Raw genomic sequence first — 27,237 nt, forward strand, 5'->3', positions numbered from 1 at the left:
CAGTTTATGTGACAAACTCTTATTTTCATCACTTTTTTGGGAGTGATTATCACATCCACAAGAAAACCTAAATCGGGCAAGGTAGAAGAATCTTTTTACCCATTCGCGAAGTGTACAAGTTAGGTGGGTCGACAACATATTCCTGTCATGTGACGCACATGCCGTCACCAGTGTCGTATAGAATATATCAGACGTGTTTTCCTGTGGAGGAAACAGTTGACCTATGACCTTGCGATCAAATGTTTTCGGTTCCCATTGGAGAGGCACGTCCTTTCGTCTACTAATCGCACGGTTTTGCGGTGCGGTCGTAAAACACAGACACTAAACTTCTTACAGTGAACAGAGACGTCAATGAACGAACGGACAGATCACAACTTTGCGAAAATAAAAAATTAAAATTTTCACTCGAGGGTAGACCTGAACCAAGGACCTCTCATTCCGAAGCCACTTACGCTGACCACAGGACCACGGTGCTCCTGGGCTCACATTCTCCTTGATGTTGCCTATCTTGCGCATGGACTACTCAGTTTGTATATTTTGCTTATTTTTTTCATAGTTCCACAAAACTTCTTCCTGTTTTCTCGATTGATCTATGTTCAGTTTTTCAAGGCCTATCCACTGTGCCAACTTATAACTAAATCTGAGGCGGGTGCGATGGGGAGGTTCCCTTGTGAGACATATTTTCTCTCTTTTGCTATGAGGGTCACTCCAAAATAAATGCACACTATTTTTGTAAAAATACAGTTTTCATTCTGCATGTGTGAAAGTTTTACAGTGTGTAGATGCAACCTCCCCACTTTTTTTCAAACTTAGTTCAACCTGTGGCGCCGTCACAGAATGTCTTCAAGATGGCTGCTACACTAGATGTTTGTCAGAAGCAACATGCTGTCATAGAATTCCTGTGCTGTGAAAACGAGGCAGTGGGAATATTCCACAAGAGGTTGGTGTATGGAGATGCTGCTGTCAATCGCAATACAGTCAGTTGGTGGGCAAGCAGGTTATGTGATGAAAGCGGGCTTGGCAATATTGAGGATTGTTCTCACAGCGGCAGGCCTCGTACTGCACACACTCCAGACAATGTGCAGAGAGTTAACAAATTGGTGACTGCTGACAGATGCATCACAGTGAACGAATTGTCATGCTACGTTGGGATAGGAGAAGGAAGTGTTTGCAGAATACTGAAAGTGTTGGTGTTAAAAAAGGTTTGTGCCAGGTGGGTTCCCAGTATGTTGACAGTGGCTCACAAAGAAATAAGAAAAACAGTATGCAGCGAACTTTTGGAACAGTACGAGCTCCATGTGACTATCATCTCTTTGGGAAACTGAAACACTCTCTTCGTGGAACAAGGTTTGAAGATTATGATTACCTTGTGCACACTGCCAAACAGTGGCTCCAACAGGTTGGTCCAGAATTTTACTGTGTGGATATACAGGCACTGGTTCCAAGATGGTGTAAGGCAGTTGAGAGGGATGGAAATTATGTGGAGAAATGGAAATTATGTGGAGAAATGAAAATAATTTTACTAAGGGATGTATCTAAAAACTGTAAAACTTTCAAACATGTAGAATAAAAGATGGATTTAAAAAAAAAAAATAGTCTGCATTTCTTTCGGAGTGACCCCCATATATGCCTGCATCTATCTTGCACAAACCTTATCCATAGTAGAAGTTTCATGTACAATATACTTACTTAACTTTCTGAATCTTGAACCACCAAAGTAAACAACACTATTCCATTGTTGCAATAAAAATACGAGAGAAGTTAAGTTGCTACTCACCATACAGCGGAGATGGTGAGCCGTGATAGGCACAATAAAAAGATTCACACAAACATAGCTTTTGGCCATTAAGGCCTTTGCCAGCAGCAGAAACGAGAGCGCGCGCCCACACCCACACCCATGCACGCATGCACGCGCGCGCGCGCGCACACACACACACACACACACACACACACACACACACACACACAAAAGCGCAACTAGCACACACATCAGCAGTCTCAGAGAGCTGAAACTACACTGCGAGCAGCAGCACCAGTGTACGATGGGAGTGGCGACTGGGTGGTGGTAAGGAGGAGGCTGGGGCAGGGAGGGGGAGGGATAGTACGGTGGGAGTGGCGGATAGTGAAGTGTTGCAGTTTAGACGGAGGGTAGGAGAGAAGGTGTGGAGGGGGGAGGGGGTAAGTAGCGGAAAGGAGAGAAATAAAAATAAAAATTAAAAGACTAGGTGTGGCGGTGAAATGACGGCTGTGTAGTGCCGGAATGGGAACAGGAAGGGGCTGGATGGGTGACGACAGTGACTAACGGAGGCTGAGGCCAGGGTGGTTACGGGAGCATAAGATGTATTGCAGGGAAATTTCCCACCTGCGCAATTCAGAAAAGCTGGTGTTGGTGGGAAGGATCCATATGGCACAGGCTGTGAAGCAGTCACTGAGAAGAGGGGTATCATGTTTGGTAGCGTGTTCAGCTACAGCTTGGTCCACCTGTTTTTTGGCCACAGTTTGTTGGTGGCCGTTCATGCTGACAGACAGCTTGTTGGTTGTCATGCCTACATAGAACGCAGCACAGTGGTTGCAGCTTAGCTTGTAGACCACAAGTTTGTCGGTGGCCGTTCATGCTGACAAGACAGCTTGTTGGTTGTCATGCCTACATAGAACGCAGCACAGTGGTTGCAGCTTAGCTTGTAGACCACATGACTGGTTTCGAAGGTAGCCCTGCCTTTGATGTGGTAGGTAATGTTAGTGACTGGACTATAGCAGCTGGTGGTAGGAGGATGTATGGGACAGGTATTGCATCTAGGTCTATTACAGGGGTATGAGCCATGAGGTAAGGCATTGGGAGCAGGGGTTGTGTAAGGATGGACAAGTATATTGTGCAGGTTCGGTGGACGGCAGAATACCATGGGGTGGGGAGGATAGTAGGTAGGACATTTCTCATTTCAGGGCACGACGAGTGGTAATCAAAACCCTGGCGGAGAATATAATTCAGTTGCTCCAGTCCCCCCCCCCCCCCCCCAACCCAACCAATCAGACTCAACCAAAGACCACCATTGAAAGTTGCCTAACCCAGTTCACTCCTCTAGCCAACCATGATCTACCCCCACTAACTCAAAACCACCCCTTGTTAACTTTCCATAATTTCTAATCCTCGAACCTTGCCTCACCATCATTCCCCAAATCCCTCAACATGCATACTAACCTTACATCCGCAGAAAGAACCGCAATCTACCATCTAAAAACTGATCCTGATCTTATAATCCTACCTGCAGACAAAGGCTCCACCACCGTAGTTTTGAACCACAAGGATTATGTGGCAGAAGGACTCTGTCAGCAGTCAGATATTTCCACCTACAAACCATGCCACAGTGATCCCATTCCCTCACTACCACCTTCTACATGCTTCCTAAAGTCCATAAATCCAACCACCCAGGACGCCCCATTGTGGTCGGTTACTGTGCCCCCACTGAGAGAATCTCTAATCTCATAGACCAACACCTTCAACCTATTACCCAGAACCTATCCTCCTATATAAAAGATACCAACCATTTCATGCCCTGCGTGTCACTATTGATGCCATCTCCCTGTACACTAACATTCCTAATGCCCATGGCCTTACTGCTATTGAACACTACCTTTCCAGACGACCTATGGATTCCAAACCAACAACCTCCTTCCTAGTCTCCATGACCAACTATATCCTCACCTACAATTACTTCTCCTTTGAAGGCATTACCAACAAATAAATCCGCAGTATGGCTATGGGCACCTGGAGGGCACCATCCTATGCTAACGTATTCATGGGCCATCTAAAGGAATCCTTCCTAAAAACCCAGAATCCCAAACCCTTCACCTGGTTCAGATTCAATGATGACGTCTTTGCTATCTGGATTGAAGATGAGGACACCTTATTCACATTCCTCCAGAACCTCAACACCTCTCCCATTTGCTTCACCTGGTCCTACTCCACCCAACAAGCCACCTTCCTAGATGTTGACCTCCACCTTAGAGATGCCTGCATCAGAACCTCCGACCATATCAAACCTACTAAATACCTCCACTTCGACAGCTGCCACCCATTCCATACCTAGAAGTCCCTTCCGTACAGCCTAGTCACTTGTGGTCGTCGCATCTGCAGTGACAAGCAGTCCCTCTCTAAATATACAAAGGGTCTCACTGAAGCCTTCAATGAACGTAATTATCCTCCCATCCTTGTACAAAACCAAATCTCCCATGCCTTATCTTTCCAGTCTCCCACCACCTCCCAAAGTCCCACAGTCCGGACACAGAGGAGCATTCCCCTCGTAAATCAGTACCACCAGGGTGTTGACTATGTCTCGTTGTGCCATGAAATGAGAAATGTCCTACCCACCATCCTTCCCCCCCCCCCCCCCCCCCTCCTATTGTGGTATTCCACTGTCCACCGAACCTACAGAATATACCTGTCCATCCTTACACAACCCCTGCTCCCAATCCCTTATCTCATGGTTCATACCCCTGGGTTTTTTTTTTTTTTTTTTTTTTTTTTTTTTTTGTCATCAGTCTACTGACTGGTTTGATGCGGCCCGCCACGAATTCCTTTCCTGTGCAACCTACGTCCTCAATTATTTGCTTGACGTATTCCAATCTCTGTCTTCCTCTACAGTTTTTGCCCTCTACAGCTCCCTCTAGTACCATGGAAGTCATTCCCTCATGTCTTAGCAGATGTCCTATCATCCTGTCCCTTCTCCTTATCAGTGTTTTCCACATATTCCTTTCCTCTCAGATTCTGCGTAGAACCTCCTCATTCCTTACCTTATCAGTCCACCTAATTTTCAACATTCATCTATAGCACCACATCTCAAACGCTTCGATTCTCTTCTGTTCCGGTTTTCCCACAGTCCATGTTTCACTACCATACAATGCTGTACTCCAGACGTACATCCTCAGAAATTTCTTCCTCAAATTAAGGCCGGTATTTGATATTAGTAGACTTCTCTTGGCCAGAAATGCCTTTTTTGCCATAGCGAGTCTGCTTTTGATGTCCTCCTTGCTCCGTCCTTCATTGGTTATTTTACTGCCTAGGTAGCAGAATTCCTTAACTTCATTGACTTTGTGACCATCAATCCTGATGTTAAGATTCTTGCTGTTCTCATTTCTACTACGTCTCATTACCTCCGTCTTTCTCCGATTTACTCTCAAACCATACTGTGTACTCATTCATACCCCTGTAGTAGACCTAATTACAAGACTTGTCCCATACGTCCTCCTACCACCACCTACTCCGGTCCGATCACTAACATTACATATCACTTCAAAGACAGGGCTACCTGTGAAACCAGTCATGTGATCTACAAGCTAAGCTGCAACCACTGTGCTGCATTCTATGTAGGCATGACAACCAACAAGCTGTCTGTCAGCATGAACGACCACCAACAAACTGTTGCCAAAAAACAAGTGGACCACCCTGTAGCTGAACATGCTGCCAAATATGATACCCCTCACCTCAATGACTGCTTCACAGCATGTGCCATATGGATCCTTCCCACAAACTCCAGCTTTTCTGAATTGCGCAGGTGGGAACTTTCCCTGGAATCACTCCCGTAACCCTCATAGCCTCAACCTTCGTTAGTCACTGTCCTCGCCCATCCAGCCCACTCCCTGCTCCCATTTCGGCACTGCACAGCCGTCACTTCATCGCCACACCCAGTCTTTTAATTCCCCCCCGCTACTTACCCCCTCCGCACCACTCTCCTACCCTCCGTCTAAACTGCAATACTTCACTGTCCGCCACTCCCACCATACTATCCCTCCCCCTCCCCGCGCCAGCCTCCTCCTTACCCCCGCCCAGTCACCACTTCCATCATGCACTGGTGCTGCTGATCGCAGTGTAGTTTCAGCTCTCTGAGACTGCCGAAAGCTATGATTGTGTGAACTTTTTATTGTGCCTATCGCGGCTCAGCATCTCCGCTATATGGTGAGTAGCAAGCTTCCTTCTCTTGTATTGTAACATTCCATCCTGGATTTTCCATTGTTCACTAAATAACTCACTAAGATCATGTATAATGCTCGCACTGGCTACGACATTCACAACAGAGCACCCAGAACACTACTGAATAGTCGATGGCTTCAGAGAATACATGATGTATATGTGCAGAACAACCCTTAACTCTACCACGTTTTTTAATCCCACTGCAGCAGAAAATTTACAGTTAATGAATATTATAGTCTTGTAACTACAATTCATAAAACAAAACCAATATTACAGCAAAGAAAAACAATAACAAAACTTAGTTTATAATGGAAACATCAAAGTACAACTATTAATACTGACAAGAACATTCTCCCTGCTCTTTTAAGACACTAAACTGCCTTGTCAACTGGAACCAAATTAACTGGGACAACATAATGAAATTTTTCTCTCACCTGCATTCTGAATAGGAAATTTAATGAGCTTTGTTCCTTCTGGCAAAGTTGGTCGCTGTAGTTGTAAATATTGCTTCTTTTGTTTAGTATATTTCCTTCTTTCTGTCCAGGACCTAAAAAAATGAAGATTTTAAGAAATAGTGATTCAGTTTTGTGCCACATATTTTAAGAAAAATAATAATTATAAATGGTAATCATTTTCTGAGATTAAATAGAGTTTTGTAATAGCAACTAGAAACTGTATTGTACCCTCAATGTTTCAGCAGAGTGCACACCAGCATACAGAATACATTTTACCAACATCCATAGTTGGCCTTCTGGTCAATGCACCAAAGTCTTCTATAGGCGGAGATGATACTAAAGATGCTACACAATATTTGTTGAAAAACTGGATTACTAGTTTGATACAAGTGACAACGGTCCTCGTTGTTGATGAATGCAGGAGGCACTTTCACAAATTCTGTTGCTAACTGAACCGTATTAGGATGTTGCAATGGCATAGTCCGTACAGTGGTCTAAGGAAACATTGATGTTAAGTTATCAAACAAGGGAAAATCCTGGTCAAATGACAATAACATTATGAACTATGATAGGCAGCTACTCACCTCACAGAGGAGGCAATGAGAAGCAGAAGGCAGATTTAAAAGTAGGCTGTAGGATATTATTCAGCTATTGGACAAAGTCCTCTATCAGATGAAGTCATCTATCAGATGAAGTCATCTATCAAATGAAGAAACAAAAAAAAAAGCACACACACACACACACACACACACACACACTTGGCCACTATCATTTCTGAACGCTATGGCTACTCTGGGCTGGGAAGATACCTTGCCTGGGATGGGGTGGGTAGTGGGGCTACAGAAAAAGCATGGTGGGGGAAGATGAAGGATAACAAAGCAGGAGTGTGTGTGATGGTGGGGATGCTGTAGTGCTTCCTGTGAGAGAGTGCGGTGTGTGCCAAGAGTTTGGTGAGGAACGAGGATTAGCAAAGATTGAGGCAGGAGGGTTATGGGAACAAAGGATATGTTGCAGAGAGAGTTCCAAATGCATAGTTCAGAGAAGCTAGGAGCATTGAGAAGAATCCAAATGCAATGGGTTGAGAGGCAGTCATTGAAATCAAGCAAACAGTGTTGTATGACATGCTCAGCAGCTTACTGTTCCACATATTTCTTGGACACAGTGAGGGAGTTACCATATCTTTCAGACAAAGTAATTCTTCTGCAGTAGAAAGGACACAACTTGGAAGTGACCATCCTTCCAGACAAAGTTGTTGTTCTGCAGTAGAAAACACATGCACACATTCACACAAGCAGAACTTACACACATGTGGACACTGACTCGGGAGCCCTATTGTTATTTTGCATGTATATGAACCATGGGAGCAGAGATAGAATTGGGACAGGCAAGAATATTATGTAGATTGGGTGGTTGAATCACAGATAGAGGAGGAAACAATAAGGCAGGGTTTAATATCGGTTTTGGGATGAGTTTGATTGGTAGGGTTGGTGAGAACTGGGAGAAGGAGAGAAAATCTTTACAAGCACAGCATGATTCAGTTTTGGGAGGGAGCAACAGGTGAGGTATTTGCATAGGACTGATACTTCTACAGGATTAGAGCTTTTGACGGCCAGGTTCATAACTGTGTTGCAGATTTGTTTAGGCTCCTTCAAGGCCACAACTCAGAGATTAATTAAATGTCTGTGCCACAGTAACTGAAACACACACATGCAAGACTAAGTGGTCTTGCAACTTACAGGGCCTTCTCTTGTGTTTTTAGTACCACTCATTTGAATATTATATAGTATGTTCCAATAAAATGGTCATTTTTGCAGTAGTCTTCAGTACAAAGTCTTCATGCAGCTGTCCACACTTGTCTATCCTATGCAAGCCTCTTCATCTCTGCATAACTACTGAAACCTACATATATTTGAACCTGCTTATTGTATTCAAGCCTTCATTTTCCTCTTCAACTTTTAACCCCCCGCCCCCTCCAAAACACACTTCCTTCCTTCCACACCAAACAGACAATTTCTTGATGCCTCAGGAAGTGTCCCACCAACCGATCCCTTCATTTAGTCAAGTTGTGCCATAAATTTCTTTTTTATTCAGTTTATTTCAGTGCTTCCCCATTAGTTACTTGATCTGTTCATTCAATTTTCAGCATTCTTCTGTAGCACAACATCCAAAAAAAACTTACAATTTTTTTTGCAGAACTCCTTATCATCCACATTTCACTTCTGTACAACACTACATTCTATACAAAAACCTTCAGAAAAGACTTCCTTTAAATTTATATTAGATGTTAGCAAATCCATCTCTTACAAAAATAATTTTTGTACTGTAGCCAGTCTACAATTTATATCTGTGGTATACACCACCTCTAACAAACACCGAACAACGCGCCTCCAGTACGCGGCCGCCAAATACATCGCTAGCTGCACTTCTCTGGGCTGCTTCCATCGCTGGCCATCTTCACACGCACGCTCCCTTACGTGGCTGAGAAATACATCGCTGGCCGCACTTCTCCGGGCAGCTCGCGGCTACCATCACTGGCCGCCTACGCGCGCGCACATTGTCAGCACACAGCAACTGGCTACGCCAGGAAACATTGCGATTGGTTTTCCCTGGAAAACAGAGACCCCAGCCGACGGTTCCATTAACTAGCAAGCCTTATATAAACCCAGCCGCCGCCGCAAACGACAGTTCTCATCGGCAAGTGCAGTACGCCGTGTTCCAGCTGCTTGTGGATGACTCGCCGCACCACTCAAGGTTACCTGGCTGCTTGGCGGAAAATCTTGCGACTTCACTTGGAGAGACTGAACTTCACTGAACTTAGGAATAATTACGGGACGTGCACCCCACCATGCACAGTCGGACATTGGTATACCCAAACTTTAATTCTGCATTACTTCTGAGTGTGAGCCTGGGTAAACGCTTGGCTAACATAATTGTTAAAAAGTGATTTGTGATTTAATAAACCAGACTGAAGAGGTTATTGTGTTATTCCTGGTTATAACAATATCCTCTCTGCTTTGGCCATCAACAGTTATTTTTTGGTCCAACTACTAAACTATTTGACTGCTTTTAGTGTCTCATTTCCTAATCTAATTCCTCCAGCATCATCTGATTTAACTCAGCTACATTCCATGACCCTTGTTTTGCTTTTGTTGTTGTTCATCTTATAACCTCTTTTCAAGATGCTATGTATTCCATTCAAAAGTTCTTCCAAGTCATTTGCTGTGTGTGGCAGAATTGTATCATCATCAGCTAACTTCAAAGTCTTTATTTCTTCTCCCTGAACTCTAATTCTGTCTCCAAATTTTTTCTTGGTTTCTTTTGCTGCTTGTTCATTGTATAGATTGAACAACATGGGGGAGACGCTACAACCCTGTCTCACTCCCTCCTCAACTTGACTCTTTGTAGTCTGGTTTCTGCACAAATTGTGGGTAACCTTGCACTATGTATGTTATTATCCTACATCCCCAAGATGTTCGAAGAGTGTATGCCAGTCAATGTTGTCAATGTCTACAAATGCTATAACCAGGTTTGCCTTTCTGTAGTATATCTTCTAATAAAAGCTTTAGGGTCAATATGACCTTGTGGGTTGCTATGTTTCTCCTGAATGCTAAATGATCTTCCTCCATGTTGGTTTCTACTAGTTTTTCAATTTTTATGTAAATGAATTGGTTACTCAATGCAAATGTGCCTATACATCTGTATATACACTTCCTAAGAATTTGTTCAGGCTACAGCAGAAAGCATAATGTGAGCAAGCATTATTTCAACATCGCCACCCTATAAAGAAAACCCTCACACTCACTTTTTTTGTCTTCTGTCGACAGCTTGTGGTTGTAAAGAATGACTGTTTCAGATTGGATGTGAAAAACCTACACATAATTGGAAAGAAGTGACTCTAAAGTTTTGATTACCACTGATAGTGGCAGAAATGATTGCCTCAGAGCTTGTGTCAACAGACAGCTATTTCACATCAGTTGTGGGCAAGATGGCCAATGGCCACCACATAGCAAAAGGTTTTCTTTCTTCTTGAGTATGGAATAAGTAAATTGACAATTTCTGTGCAGAGGGCCTTTTGTCTCTGATTTAGCACTGAAGTACCAACTAAGACTATGGCCACACAATTATATTTTTCACACACATTTGTACCTGAATTTATGCAACACACAGGACTTTGTCAGTGCTGGCCACACAAGTACTTTTCTTACACAGCATGAAACCCAGGGAAATCACATCAGTAGTGTGGCAGTGCAACAAGTAGTAACATTTACCATGCACTCTTATTGTTAGTATCAAATGTGATCTGAAATTCAATCAATAAGAACGCCATCCTCACATAGTGTGCTGCCATAGTTATCCAGTGGTATCGGGTAATCTATAAAAAGTGCCATTTTTAACTAACAGTGCTGCACCTCGCACATGGAAAAACATCACAATAACTGGCGCAAAACACAGAAAATTCACTTGAAAATAAGAATTTCCTAAAAAGTGTCATGCAAAATATAAATGAAAATAAGATCCATAGGGCTTCACAAATCAAATCAAATTTTACATGTATCTAGGGATTGGAACTTCAATGTGTTCTCTACATTTTGATTTTCTTCTTGGCAGATCTACAACTGCACACATCATTAGATGCACAACATGTCCATTTGGCAGATGCTAAAAAAGGAATATACATGAAACCACCAACCACGGAAGATTGAAAAAATATCAGTGATCAGTATAAGAAGACAAGAAATGTCTCTCACGGTGTGTGATCCATTGATGGAAGACATATAAGAATCATTAAACCATGGAGATCAGGCAGTAAATACTAAAACTACAGAAAGTACTTTTCTATTGTACTAATGACCATAACAGACTATAATCATCGTTTCAGATTCACAGATGTAGGGGAATATAGTCATCAGGGAGATTATACTGTATTCAAAGCAATTGGGTAAAATGCTTACAATCAAACTTTAAATTTGCCAGGTAGAGCACCACTACTTCCAAATGATGCTTGTGGACTGAAAAGTCGTTACGTGTATGTGGCTGCTGAGACTTTTACAATGAGTGACAACATAATGAGACCATATGCCGCAAAAGCTTTACTAATAAACAAAAAGTCTTTAACTACAGGCTGTCACAAGCATGGCATTATGTAGAATGTCTACTTCACTTTTTATCTAATAAATGGATAATTTTCCATCGTCCAATCACTGTTAATGTGGATGTCGTGGATGCTGTTATACAAATATGTTGGGCACTTTATGATTTTGTGAGACATTACAGCTGCAATATTGATGAAGACTGAGATCCATAATGAAAGTATTCCAGAACATGGGGCAAAAGGAATTAATAGTGGCATCAGAGAATATTTGCCGATTACCTCTGTTCCCTGAAGGATATGTACCACAATAAGATCATTATGCTAACATCCTCACTGCAAAAACTGGGTTGTTGACGTTTTATTCATGAATACTTTTCAGTTTACACTGTTTATAAATATTTACTGTCAGTGCAAACCAAGATTTGGTTTCTGTTTGTGATTCATTCCATCCCAGTTTTCTCCCCAAATGGCCGCTGAAACTGCTCATCATGATTCTGTCTTTTTATCTCTATTGTTGTACTCTTCATCCTGCATGTTGTAAAGCCATGGGTGTTTCTACAGTTCCATAATCACTACTTTGCTGTCCAGATGCTCCATTTTGACACTTTATAAGATACAATAAGATGGCTACAATGGCAGTAATGCAAGACTGGTATAGTGTGTCTGCAAACTGAGCAGCAAGCTTCTGAGTCCCCAGCCCTCTACCCAGCTATGTCATATGTAGTTATACATAGTTATACTGGCTTTTACCGAGCAGGCTTGTCAAATCAGCGGTGACACATTGTGCAGACACAGCTTGAGAATGTTAATTTTTGTATAGACGCATTACACTATACAAAATACAGTAATCAGTAACTAAAGTAAATAACACAAGAAAAGCATACAAACAGAATTCAGGTACACCACCGGCTGCTGCATGCACTGCTATGTATGTAACAAATTCGTGGGCACCATTCTTTCTGGAGGGCTGTTTCCCCCCCCAGACAGATCATAAAAACATAATGCATTTCCCACTTGTGTGGCCAGCACTCAATGTGTAAAACACGCAGAACAAATGGACTGGAGCATGTTTGTGCCAGTGACAACAGAAGTCTGCAGGTGCATAGCATGTGGAAACACATCGTGTGGCCATCCCCATTCAACAGACAGTTGTCTATACTGTTGGCGTGATTTTCTGCACAAATGTGTGTGAAAATGTGGTTTAAGCAATTTCAACAAGCTGGATGTCTCTACAAAGGATGAATTATGGGCTAGCAGTGCATGCCAGATGACTATGTGAGATGAATGAAAAATGTTTTCTGCATAGTCCAAGTAAGTCAACCAACAGAGCTATTAGAGAACTAGGCATACTTCAACCAACTGAACTGCGAGATTCGTGATGCTATTTGCTGTACAAGCCCTACCACTTGCAATTTGCACATAATATTGTTGAAAAAAAATGGCAATGAGAAGCATGCTGAATTTTGTGGAGACATTGTCAGAAATGTGGATGATGAAGCATTTCTCATATGTTTAATTTGTTGTGCCAAAGAAATATTTCAGTTTGGCTGCAAGGGGAATAGACCGAACATTCGCATATGGGGTCTGCAAAATCCCTGTGAAATACTGCAGCATGATAGAGACTCAGCAAAGGCAAACATGTTTTGTCACGTATAGCAAAACAAAGTTTACACAGCATTCTTTTTTCAGAGAGAATTGTTAGTGAAGTAATATACAGGAACATGTTGGGAAAATGGCTTTTTCCTCAACTTACCCAAGACTCACCACACTTTATTTTCCAACAGGACAGAGCTCTTTTCATTGACAACTTGATGTTCAAGCATTCTTTAATCAACTCCTTCCTCAATGATAAATAGATGACATGGATAAAGAATACCTGGTCCTTATTCCCAGGTCACTGAGATCTCATGATTTCAGGCAACGTGCCTTTTTCTTATAGGCCTTTGTAAAAGAGGCAGCTTATGTTCCAACTCTGGCCAACTAAAGGTATCATTACACAGCTGTAGTGAGCTCAATAATATAAAAAGTGATCCTTCACAGAAGTGAATCATACAATTGCCATTCAGCAGGAGGAGGAACACAGAACATTTATAAACTTTTTTTTATATAAACTTTAAAACTTACTGTTAAGGATTGTCTCAGGTTTGTTTACCTCAGGAGAGAGCATCACAGAAATGCTGAAAATCATGAATTGGTAGACACCAATTACCCCATGAAGTCTCCTCACAAAATTTCAAGAACCAGTATTAAGTGAAAAATCTAGAAATATACATCCACAGTAAGGTTTCACAAAGATAGGATTAGACTAACTGCAGTGCGCAGAAAAGCATTTAAGTACTCATTCTTGCTGCAGTACATACACAACTGTAATGGGAAGAAACCATAATATGTGGTACAACACTAAGTATCGTCTCCCATGTACATACAGCAGACTGCAGAGTATGTATGTGTATGAGTGTTGTGTCACCATACTTATGGATCTACGGTACCATAGTAGAATTATTCTGCTGGACATGACCCAACATAGTTTGTCTTTTGTGAGGATTTTCAGATGCAGAATTTGTTCTTGTTTGGACTCCTCTGTATATGCCACTAGTGAAAAGCAATGCTTTGTAATGGCTAAATTTGTATGGAAATTGGATCGACATCCTAATCTAATTCTTCCCCCTCTGTGTCCATGTCCTCCTCATCCTACCCCCCCCCCCCCCTCTGTCCACCTCCTCTTCCTCACCCTCTCTTGATCAATCTCCTCCTCCTTCCCCCTCACTCTGCCCATCGCCTCCTGCCCCCATCTCTCTCCACCTTCCCCTCTTACTTCTCTTTGTCCATCTCTTCTTTCCCCCACTCTGTGTCTATCTCCCCCCCCCCCCCCCCCAGACTCTGTACATCACCTCATCCCTCTTCTCTTTGACCTTGAGCCTCACTTATTGTTATTGCATGTTCGTATTCCCTAGTACCAGGTTAATCATAAGCTGACAAGCCATATACCAAACTTTACTTTTTTTGTGGAAAGCAACTGCCAGCAAGAAAACAAAATTACACATTGATATGTGCACAATTTTTTTAAAAATATAAAGTTTGGTTATAATTAAAAGTTAAATTTTCAAAATGCTGTAGAAATAACGTCACTGATCAAAAACACGTCAAATTGCAATGGAATATTATCAGACAAGGAGGAAAACTTATGGCAGAAGAAAACAAATAGGGTGAAAATTGATCAATAGATGGTGCTGTATGTGTCAGAATACATAAATGAAAACACTTGTCATGTGCACAACCCACAGAAGTTGATATAAACACGCTGGGTACATGGCTTTTCCTCCTTTCACACCTGCGACATGCACCATGACTGTCTCAATGCAGAAACGCGCTCTGCCTGTTTGTTTATTTATTTATTTATTTATTTAGCTTATGGCATATAACACATCATATAGAAAAGACATAAAAATCATAAGACACAGAAATAAAGAGTAGTCACAGTGTGTAACATATAGTTGTAGATATAAAAGTGTTTAAAAATAGTGTATATAACAAACAAAAGTTCACAAACAAACATCCAGATTTGTGACACAGTCTATTGCACTTTCAGTCGCAGTCAGAAACTCTTTGGGGTCTCCTGCAAAACGTCTCAGAGGGCAATCTTCCACGATGTGACGAATCGTCTGCCGGTCCGCACCGCAGTCACATCTTGGGGTGGTGATTTTACCCCACCTGTGGAGGCTGTCTGCACATCTGCCGTTATTTGTCCGAATTTGATTCAGGGTCGTCCAAGTTTTCCTTGTCAAATTGAATCCTGGTGGTTGGACATTGATGCATGGCATATTCTGCAGGTTTTGGGGCACAGATTCTCTCCACCGCATTTTCCAGAGGTTGCCATAATCCGGGTTGAGAGGATGCATATTTTTTGCCTTTTTAAAAGAGGGGTGTCTTGAGCACAATCTGTTCATCTCCAGGGCAGGAACATCCTTATGGATTGGCAGTTTCTCGTTGTTCAGCACTTTTCCATACTCGCGTAAGAGAGCGTTCTCTCTGCGCAGGTCCGGTGGGGGAATGTTGCTCAGTATAGGTAGCCAGTGTAAAGGCGTTGGCTTTATTGTTCCTGATATCATCCTCATTGTGTAGTTTAGTTGAGCATCAATCAAGTCTGTGTGTTTACTGTTTAGCCATACCGGTGCGGCATATTCTGCTGTTGTGTAGACAAGTCCCAGAGCCGAAGATCTCAGTACAGCCGCGGAAGAGCCCCATGTGGTCCCACATAGCTTCTGTATGATATTATTTCGAGTTTTAAGTTTTGCGGCTGTATTACGTAGGTGTTCCTTGAATGTTAGGGTTCTGTCAAAGGTGACGCCTAGATATCTGGGGTAATTATTATGGTTTAGCTGCCTGTTTTCGAAATGAACGTTGAGCTTTCTTTTTGCTTGGGCATTGTCGAGGTGAAAGCATGTCACCTCCGTTTTTGTCGCGTTTGGCCGTAATCTCCACCTTCGGAAGTAATCTCCCAGCTTTGTTAGATCCGCAGTTAATGTGTTTTCCGTTGCCTCCATTGATCTGCCTCTTGCAGCTATTGCCCAGTCGTCGGCATGTCCGAATTTTTGAGAAGTGGTTTCAGGTAAGTCAGATATGTAGAGGTTAAACATCAATGGTGCCAGAACGGAGCCTTGTGGTAAACCATTGTTGAGCTTCATTTGGTCACTTTTTAAGTTGCCCATTATGACTCTGAAACATCTATCTGTGAGCATCTTATCAATGAGGTTGGCCAGCTTATTACATGGTATGACTCGCAGCAACTTAAATATCAGGCCTTGTCGCCAAACGGTATCATAAGCGGCTGATAGGTCAATAAAGGCTACTGATGTTTTGAGTTTTTTCTGAAAGCTCGCCTCTATATGAGTTGCTAGGGAGATGATCTGGTCGGTGCAACTTAATTCACGTTTGACGGTCGTGGTGTGTGTTCTGTCCCTTGGTGCTCTTGAGGTTCTAACTATGTGTGCGGGCACATTGTTAGGGGTTATCGGGTGGGTGTCTTTTATTTTACGTTTACTGCCTCCCAGGTTATGGAGTAGGGTCCATGCTTGCCTACTGGATTTAGTGAAATCTAGATTCTCCACGGTGTCCATCCATTTTTCCCGTCGAGCTGCGTCTAAGCTGTGCAACAGTTCGTCCGTGATTTCTTGGTTGTTGGTTTCGGTAAATTCCTGGTACAGGTCTTCGCATCTCTCATTCCAGCCAGGGATGTACTCTTTCCGGTAGCCTCTGGGTACATTCCTCTTAGCCGTGGCGATGACTGCTCCCACAAATCTGTCATAGTTGTCCCTAGTCGGGGGTATCCAACCTAGACACTTGTCAAGGTTTTCTGCAAAGGTGGCCCTGTCTGCCTTCTGGAAATTCCATCGTGGGCGAGGAAAGGATTTTATGATTGGGATGTTAATTCCGACTTTTAAGATAACAGGGCGATGCTGGCTATGTGGGAAATCAGACAGGACTTCACGAGTTGCGGCTAGCAGTTGGTTGTTTTTGTTTTTAGTGACAAAACATAAATCAGGGTTATAATCTCGTCTCCACGCTGCTGATCGAAATGTTCCGCAGTCCTTGGCGTCGAAAATCAGGTGGGTGTTAGTCTCCTCACTCCAGCTCATCAGGGATTCACCGTTCTGGTCGTTTCGTGCGTACTTCCAGTTCTCATGGTGACTATTAAAGTCTCCTACGTAGATAGCAGGGTGGGGATATTCTTGGAGTACTTCTGGAGGCCATGGACAGCCAGGAGGCTTATAGATGTTAACTATAGTGGTCTCGCCAATTTTGACAGCAACTTCATGTATGTTGTTGTCTGTAGATATCTTACACAGGGAAGCATTTTCTATCTTATTTCGTATGTAGGTTGCCACGCCGTAATTGCGGTGATAGGTGGCTCCCAGTATCTCAAATCCAGGGATTTTTCCTCTAGAGGCCAGCTGATCTATGTTTTCCGCATGAGTCTCTTGTATCGCGACTATGTCGATTTTGTTCTGAGTGAGAACTCTCTGGAGAAATTCACATTTGCTCCTACTTATGCCTTCAATGTTTAGGTGGCAGACTCGGAGGCACGGTCCGAGTGCTCTAGTCAATTCTTCATCGTTCATTTGGTCGGTATCATTCATGATGTGTTTACCAGGAGATCCAGCACAGGATTATCTGGATTATCTGGTTGCCTTTAGTGCTAGTTCACTTAGCGTTACCCAGGGTGCACGTGTATTATTCTACTACGGACGCGAACTAGCCTTACACCCCGCTCTGCCTGTAAAGTTGTATTACAAGAATGATGACTGGGCACACATCGCTCTGCAGAAGTTCTGGACACTGAAGGGTTTGAAAAAATGCATTGGTCTGATGAATGCCGTGGATCTGGAGAAAACGATTCGGAAATTCGAAAAGACGGGTTGTTTTGGTGTTCAACCTGGTACAGGGAGGAAACGAATTGATTCGATGTCAGTGGAAGCAATGGGCACAGCAATGCAGAATGAGACAAGTAGTGGTGTGCAAACCTGTAGTGCATGAAGAATTGCCTGAACATTGGACATACCTAAGAACACAGTGCATATAATCATATGAAACATCCTTCTTTGCTATCCATACAAAATTAGCCATGTGCAAGAGTTGCTTCCTGTTGGCCTACCAGCAAGAGAGACCTTTGCTTTAGAATTTCTTGCTCATATGGAAGTAGACTATGATTGGCTGTGGAAGATTTTGTGGACAGACGAAGGCCACTTCCAGCTGACAGGTTATGTCAATACACAGAATTGTCTAATATGGGCAACGGAAAAACCACACACAAATCAACCAGTACCACTTCATCCTGAAAAGGTCACTATATATGGTGCAGGTTTACAGCATCATTTATCATAAGGCCATATTTTTTCGAAGAGGCAGGTGCTACCGGTCCTGTTACCTGTACCGTTACTGGAAAGCACTGTGAGTGTCTTTTACATAAGAATGTCGTTCCAGCTCTCCAACAGTGTGATTGTGTGGATGCTATCATTTTCATGCAAGATGGCGCACCTCCGCACATTGCAAATCCAGTTAAGCAGCTCCTGAAGTGCTATTTCGGAAATGCTAGAATTATCAGCTGCCATTTCCCTACAGCCTGGCAGTCCTGATCACCTGATTAATCCCTGTTACTTCTTGCCGTGGGACAATCTGAAAGATGTTGTGTTCAGTGTTCTGATTGAAAACTTTGCTGCTGCATTGAAGGCATGCCTTGCACAACACATTCTGAACGTGACCCACAATTAAAAACTGATTTATCCCATCTGATGTGATATGACCTTGCTGTGGTGGATGGGCTTACATAACTAACAGTATCACACCTGTGCGCCTGTGCACACTGAATAATTCAGTTTCTTTAGCATCAAACGTACACCTTAGGTGTTGTATGATTCATTTGTCATTTGAAGTCTACCACTATTAAATTATGATGCTTACAGTGCCATCTATTGCTACATTTTGTAACTATTTTTTTACTGCCATACGTTTTCCACCTTCTCCAATAATATTCAGTTCCAATTAGACGTCATTCTGACCAGTGGTGCTATTTCTACAGTGGTTTGAAAGTTTAACTTTAATTATAATCACCCTGTATATAATCAGAAAGGATATATATCTCAGAAGCAGTTTGGTTGACAGACAGAAATAATACGATGCCACAAATGGTTCAAATGGCTCTGAGCACTATGGGACTCAACTGCTGAGGTCATCAGTCCCCTAGAACTTAGAACTACTTAAACCTAACTAACTTAAGGACATCACACACATCCATGTCCGAGGCAGGATTCGAACCTGCGACCGTAGCGGTCGTGCGGTTCCAGAGTGTAGCGCCTAGAACCGCTCGGCCACCCCAGCCGGCTACGATGCCACACGTTTTCACAGCAGACCACAGCACAGGATTTTCTTCATACAAGTTAGTTTTAACAAAATGCCTGTACACTGTTGGTTAAACAATATGCAGCCCATTGCACCTGAACATCTGCTATAGCACTGTGTGAAAGTTTACTTTAAACTTGTTTTAGAAAGCATCACTATTGCAAATCTCACCTTGCCAATTTCTCACAGAATATACTGCAAACTGTGGATGAAGGGCAATAGGCAGATTACATTTTTCTAGATTTCTGGAAAGTGTTTTACGTGGTGCCCCACTACAGATTGTTAAAGGAGATACAAGTATGTGGAATAGGTTCACAGATGTGTGAGTGGCTGGACGACTTTGTAATATAGAACCCAGTAAGTTGTCCTCGACAGCGAGGGTTCATCACAGACAATGGTATCATCAGGAGTGTCCCTGGGAAATGTGATAGCACCATTATTAATCTCTATACACACAAATGTTTTGGCAAACAGGGTGGGCAGCAATCTGCAGTTGTTTGCTGGTGATGCTGCAGTGTAAGGTACGGTGTCAAAGTTGAGCGACTGTGGGAGGACACAAGATGACTTAGACAAAATTTCTAGTTGGTGCGATGAATGACGGCTAGCTCTAAATGTAGAAAAATGTACGTTAATGCGGATGAGTAGGAAAAACAAACCTGTAATGTCCGAATGCAACATTAGTAGTGTCCTGCTTGAACAGTCATGTTGTTTAAATATCTGGGCATTACATTGCAAAGCGATATGAAATGGAACGAGCATGTGAGAATTGTGGTAGGGAAGGTGAATGGTTGACATTGGCCTATTGGGAGAATTCTAGAAGAGTGTAAAGGAGACCACAAAACAGAGCACTAGTGTGATCTATTTTTGAATACTACTTAAGTGCTTGGGATCCATACCAGGTCAGATAAGACACTGAAGCAATTCAGAGGCAGGATGCTCGAGTTGGTACTGATAGGTTCAAACACCACACAAGCATTACGACAATTATCCAGGAAGTCAAATGGGAGTCTCTGGCAGGAAGGCAACATTGTTTTGAGAAACATTGTTGAGAAAATTAAGAGAACCGGCATTCAAAGCTGACTGCAGAATGATTCTGCTGCTTACAACAATAAAATGTGCTTAAGGACCACAAAGATAAGATACAATACATCAGGGCTCTTATGGGGGTAAACTGACAACTGTCTTTCCCTCCTCTATTTGCAACTGGAACAGGAAAGGAAATGATCAGAAGTGGTACAGGCTACCCTCCACCAGACACTGTACAGTGAATTACAGAATATCGATGTACATGTAGATGTAGAAGAACTTTTCGGGAATTTTGAAAACAATGTTTCCTCTTTACGTGTTACATATATATTCATACATTAAAATATACAACCCGTATCCGTCCGAATATTCATTACAGTACTATTTAAAAATTTGAAATAAATCAGTCAAGAACTGTTCGATGTCTTTAGTAACAAAGTTTCCCCTTTAGAAATTACACATATATTTATATATTGTATACACTATGTTACTCAGAGTATCATACAACAACTGAAGTAAGTTGGTCAAGAGCTTTTTGAGATTTTTGGTAGCGGCTTTTAGCTATAAGTTGTTACCAAAAATCTGGAAAAGTTTGTGATCAATTTACTTATGATACTCTAATAAACATATAGACAGATGTATAATACTTTTAAAAAAATATATGTGGTACATAAATCAAAGAATGTAAAATCCAGAATGGAATGTAACAATACCAGAGAAGGAAAGTTGCTACTCAACATATAGTGGAGACACTGAGTCGTGATAGGCACAACAAAAAGATTCACACAATTGTAGCATTCGGCCATAAAGGCCTTTGTCAGCAGTAGACACACATACACATACACACACACTCTAACGCAAACGCAACTTGCACACACGTCTGCAGTCTCAGAGAACTGCAAGCAGCAGCAACAGTGCAAAACAGAGTGGTGACTGGGTGGGGGTAAGGAGGAGGCTGGGGCGGGGAGGAGGAGGGATAGTATGGTGGGAGTGGCGGATAGTGAAGTGATGCAGTTTAGACGGAGGGCAGGAGAGAAGGTGCGGAGGGGGGAGGGGGTAAGTAGCAGAAAGGAGAGTAATAAAAAGAAGAAATTAAAAGACTGGGTGTAGTGGTGAAATGACAGCTGTGTAGTGCTGGAATGGGAACAGGGAGGGGGCTGGATGGGTGAGGACAGTGACTAACGAAGGTTGAGGCCAAGAGGGTTACGGGAGCATAGGATGTATTGCAGGGAAAGTTTCCACCTGTGCAATACAGAAAAGCTGGAGTTGGTGGGAAGGGTCCATATGGCACAGGCTGTGATACAGTCATTGAGATGAGGGATATCATGTTTGGCAGCGTGTTCAACAACAGGGTGGTCCACTTGTTCTTTGGCCACAGTTTGTTGGTGGCCATTCATACAGACAGACAGATCGTTGGTTGTCATGCCTACATAGAATGCAGCACAGTGGTTGCAGCTTAGCTTGTAAATCACGTGACTGGTTTCACAGGTAGCCCTGCCTTTGATGGGATAGGTGATGTTAGTGACCGGACTGGAGTAGGTGGTAGTAGAAGGATGTATGGGGCAGGTCTTGAATCTAGGTCTATTACAGGGGTATGAGCCATAAGGTAAGGGATTGAGAGCAGGGTTTGTGTAAGGATGGACAGATATATTCTGTAGGTTCAGTGGTCGGCAGAATACCACGGTAGGAGGGTTAAGAAGGATAGTGGGTAGGACATTTCTCATTTCAGGGCATGATGAGAGGTCATCGAAACCCTGGCGGAGAAGGTAATTCAGTTGCTCCTGTCCCAGATGGTACTGAGTTATGAGGGGAATGCTCCTCTGCGGCCAGACTGTGCGACTTTGGGAGGTGGTGGGAGACTGGAAAGTTAAGACATGGGAGATTTATCTTTGTACAAGGATGGGAGGATAATTACGGTCAGTGAAGGCTTCAGTGAGACCCTCCGTATATTTTTAGAGGGACTGTTCGTCATTGCAGATGCGATGACCACGAGCGGCTAGGCTGTACGGAAGGGACTTCTAGGTATGGAATGGGTGGCAGCTGGCGAAGTGGAGGTATTGCTGGTCGTTAGTAGGTTTGACATGGATGGAGGTTCTAATGCAGGCATCCCTAAGGTGGAGGTCAACATCTAGGAAGGTGGCTTGTTGGGTAGAGTAGAACCAGGTGAAGCAAATGGGGGAGAAGGTTCTGGAGGAATGTGAATAATGTGTCCTCATCTTCAATCCAGATAGCAAAGATATCATCAATGAATCTGAACCAAGTGAGGGGTTTAGGATTATGGGTTTTTAGGAAGGATTCCTCTAGATGGCCCATGAATAAGTTAGCATAGGGTGGTGCCATGTGGGTACCCATAGCAGTACTGTGGATTTGTTTGTAGGTAATGACTTCAAAGGAGAAGTAATTGTGGGTGAGGATATAGTTGGTCATGGAGATTAGGAAGGAGGTTGTTGGTTTGGAATCTGTAGGGCATCTGGAAAGGTACTGTTCGATAGCAGTAACGCCATGGGCATTAGGAATGTTAGTGTACAGGGAGGTGGCATCAATAGTGAAGAGCAGGGCACCGTGTGGCAAAGGGACAGGAACTGTGGAGAGTCAGGCGAGGAAATGGTTGGTATCTTTTATATAGAAGGATTGGTTCCAGGTCATAGGCTGAAGGTGTTGGTCTATGAGAGCAGAGATTCTCTCAGTGGGGGCACAGTAACCGGCCACAATGGGGCGTCCTGGGTGGTTGGGTTTATGGACTTTAGGAAGCATGTGGTAGTGTGGGGAGTTGTAGGGGTAAGTAGAGAGATGGACTCTGGAGAGAGGTTCTGGGACGGGCCTAAGGATTTGAGTAGTGACTGGAGATCCTGCTGGATTACTGGAATGGGATCATTGTGGAATGGTTTGTAGGTGGAAGTATCTGACAGCTGACAGAGTCCTTCTGCAAAATAATCCTTGTGGTTCAAAACAACAGAGGTGGAGCCTTTGTCTGCAGGTAGGATTATAAGGTCAGGATCAGTTTTTAGATTGTGGAGTGTGGTTATTTCTGCAGATGTAAGGTTAGTTTGCACGTTGAGGGATTTGGGGAATGATGGTGAGACAATGTTCAAGCTTAAGGAATTCTGGGAAGTTAACAGGGGGTGGTGTGGAAGCAGTGGGGTTGGACGGTTGGATAGAGGAGTGAACTGAGTTAGGCAAGGTTTAATGTTGATCTTTGGTTGCGTCTGATTGGTCGGGTTGGTGGCGAAAAAGTGTTTCCACTGTAGGGACCGGGAGAAGGAGAGGAGGTCTTTAACTAGCCCTGCATGGTTGAATGTGGGAGTGGGGCAAAAGGTGAGGCCTTTGGAAAGGGCTGATATTTCTGTGGGACTAAGGCTTCTGGAGGAAAGGTTCATAACTGTGTTACGGGTCCTTTAGGTTCATGGGTTCTGTATGGTGATGGGAGGGAGTTTTGGAGGGTGGGGTAACTGTAGTAGGTCTGCAAGACAGGGTTTGTCAGCTATGAGCGGGCGTGGGGGAGGTTTGGAGGTTGTTGTAGAAGTGGTGGACAGTGGTACTCTAAGGCGGGAATAGGAAGTGAGCAGGATGGAAAGCTTTTTGAGGTGGCCTTTTACAAGCTAAGCTGCAACCACTGCACTGCATTCTATGTATGCACAACAACCAACAAGCTGTCTGTCCGTATGAATGGCCACCGACAAACTGTGGCCAATAAACAAGTGGACCATCCTGTTACTGAACACGCTGCCAAACATGATACCCCTCTTCTCAATGACTGCTTCACAGCCTGTGCCATATGGATCCTTCCACCAACACCAGCTTTTCTGTATTGTGCGGGCGGGAACTTTCCCTGCAATACATCCTATGCTCCCGTAACCCTCCTGGTCTCAACCTTTGTTAGTCACTGTCCTCATCCATCCAGCCCCCACCCTGTTCCCATTCCAGCACTACACAGCTGTCATTTCACCGACACACCCAATCTTTTGATTTCTTCTTTTTATTTCTCTCCTTTCTGCTACTTAGCCCCTCCTCCCTCCTCCTCTCCTGCCCTCCGTCTAAATTGCAAAACTTCACTGTCCGTCACTCCCACCATACTATCCCTCCTCCTCCCTGCCCCAGCCTCCTCCTCACCCCCAACCCAGTCGCCACTCTGTTTGGCACTGGTGCTGCTGCTTGCAGTGTGTTTTCAGTTCTCTGAGACTGCAGACGTGTGTGCAAGTTGTGTGTGTGTGTGTGTGTGTGTGTGTGTGTGTGTGTGTGTGTGTGTGTGTGTGTGTGTGTGTACTGCTGACAAAGGCCTTTATAGCCAAAAGCTACAATTGCGTGAATCTTTTTGTTGTGCCTATTGCAACTCAGCATCTCCGCTATATGTTGAGTAGCAGCTTTCCTTCTCTGATATGCGGTACATAAATATATACATAGTACAAGGAAGAGAAATTTTAACGAATATCATATACGGTATATAAACATTACAACATAAGGGGGAAATGTACTTAGTAAACCTCAAAAAGTACTTTACTGGTTTACTTCAAATTACTCATGGTTGTCTAATAAGCATTCAGATAGACATAGGTTATACTTAATACAGATGAAATATAAATATTTATCTAACACATTAACAGGATACTTTGTTAACTAAAGTCTCAAAAAGTTCTTGACCGATTTTGTTCAGATTTTTACGTGATACTACTACAATATTCTTTGAGGTGGACATACGCTACATATTTCTTTAATATATGCAGTGTATAAAATGTATATATAATACAAAAAGGGAAACTTTGTTATCAAACAGTTCTAGGTCATTTTACTTCTAATATTTAAATGATACACTAAGAAGCATTCAGACAGACATAGGCTACATTTTTAAAAGTGTTTTTTGTACATAAATATGAATGCAGTAAAGAGTCCATTAGTAAAAATGTCAAAAAATTCATCAATGATTTGTTTCCTATTCCAACACAATACTCTAATAAACTTTCAGATGCACATTTTTTAAATACGAGGTGTGGCTAGAAACAAACCGGACTAGTACTGGTGAAACAATAAAACGAATGCAATAAGGCTGAAAGTCGCGTGGCCTGTCACGTGACTCTCGCTCCGCCTACTGCTCGAGTTTCATCTGCCTCCTGCACTCAGTCTGCCCGTGGCGTCTGTTTTAAGTAGTTGACGTTTTGTCTGTGCGTCGGAAAATGTTGAGTGTACAGAAAGAACAGCGTGTTAACATCAAATTTTGTTTCAAACTAGGAAAATCTGCAAGTGAAACGTTTGTAATGTTACAACAAGTGTACGGCGATGATTGTTTATCGCGAACACAAGTGTTTGAGTGGTTTAAACGATTTAAAGATGGCCGCGAAGACACCAGTGATGACACTCGCACTGGCAGACCATTGTCAGCAAAAACTGATGCAAACATTGAAAAAATCGGTAAACTTGTTCGACAAGACAACAAGTCAACTCCTGTTAACTGCTGACTGCTCTGATTGTTAAACGGCGATCTTGTCGAACAAGTTTACCTATTTTTTCAATGTTTGCATCAGTTTTTGCTGACAATGGTCTGCCAGTGCGAGTGTCATCACTGGTGTCTTCGCGGCCATCTTTAAATTGTTTAAACCACTCAAACACTTGTGTTCGCGGTAAACAACCATCGCCGTACACTTGTTGTAACATTACAAACGTTTCACTTGCAGATTTTCCTAGTTTGAAACAAAATTTGATGTTAACACGCTGTTCTTTCTGTACACTCAACATTTTCCGACGCACAGACAAAACGTCAACTACTTAAAACAGACGCCACGGGCAGACTGAGTGCAGGAGGCAGATGAAACTCGAGCAGTAGGCGGAGCGAGAGTCACGTGACAGGCCACACGACTTTCAGCCTTATTGCATTCGTTTTATTGTTTCACCAGTACTAGTCCGGTTTTTTTCTAGCCACAAACTCGTATACATGGAAAATATGTAATACATAAAGGGGAAACATTGTTGGTAAAAACCTTGAAAAGTTCTTGATCAATTTATTTCAAATTTTTACACGATGCTCTAATAAACATTCAGACAGACACTGGCTGTATATTTTTCAGATATATGTAATGTGTAAACATGCATTTAATATATAAAGGGAAATGTTGTTAGCAAAAATTCCAAAAAAGTTCTTTGCCATTTTACTTCAAACTGTTACACAATACCCTACTAACTTTCAGACAGACTTAGTTACGTACCTTTTAAACAACGATGTACAGATTTCCTGGTAAAACCAACTGCAAGATAGAAAATGTCATGCTGTAAAAATGTGCAGTTTCATTTTCTTTCTCACAGTCAGCTTTAAATTAGCATCAAGGCATTCGTTTCTTCCAAATATATTATTTCTCCTTATATACTATTCTGAACAAAAACTGTACACGTAATGTATGCTGTTTTGTTTTCTTCTTTGAAGTCACGTTTAAGAGAAAAGAGGGATAATGTATTTATGGCTTGCCATCTTATGATTAGAATATTACTATGGAATCTGAATCATCCAAAACACTGCAACCCTACTCATGTACAGGTTAAAACTAACTGCCACTGAAGTTATTACCATCACAGAACCAGCACCTGCAGAGGTCTCTCCTGTACCCTTAATATTAATGATCCCAACCAATTCACCCATTCGTTTTAAGTGACTTCATCTCCCAATAGAGGTTTTGTTTGCAATAACAATAAACAAAGCAGAAGATCAGAGAGAAAGGGGAAGAGGTGGTGGACAGAGAGAGGGGAAAGGAGGCGATGACACAGAGGGGTGAGAAGGAGATCAACAGAAATTAGGGGGACAAAGAGAGTAGGAGCAGGAC

The 27,237-nt window shown here is 42.7% G+C and overlaps 1 protein-coding gene across 1 annotated transcript in view; it reads right to left on the reverse strand.

Moving 5' to 3' along the window:
- The window catches only part of LOC124545263 (microprocessor complex subunit DGCR8), a 239,163-nt gene that overhangs the window by 79,568 nt on the left and 132,358 nt on the right, over nt 1-27,237 (reverse strand). The window contains exon 7 of the mRNA XM_047124142.1: nt 6,400-6,512. Within this exon, the coding sequence (XP_046980098.1) occupies nt 6,400-6,512 (113 nt within the window). The remainder of the gene's footprint in view (nt 1-6,399; nt 6,513-27,237) is intronic.

The sequence above is a fragment of the Schistocerca americana genome, chromosome 8 (genome assembly GCF_021461395.2).
Source record: "Schistocerca americana isolate TAMUIC-IGC-003095 chromosome 8, iqSchAmer2.1, whole genome shotgun sequence".
Classification (NCBI taxonomy): Eukaryota; Metazoa; Arthropoda; class Insecta; order Orthoptera; family Acrididae; genus Schistocerca; species Schistocerca americana.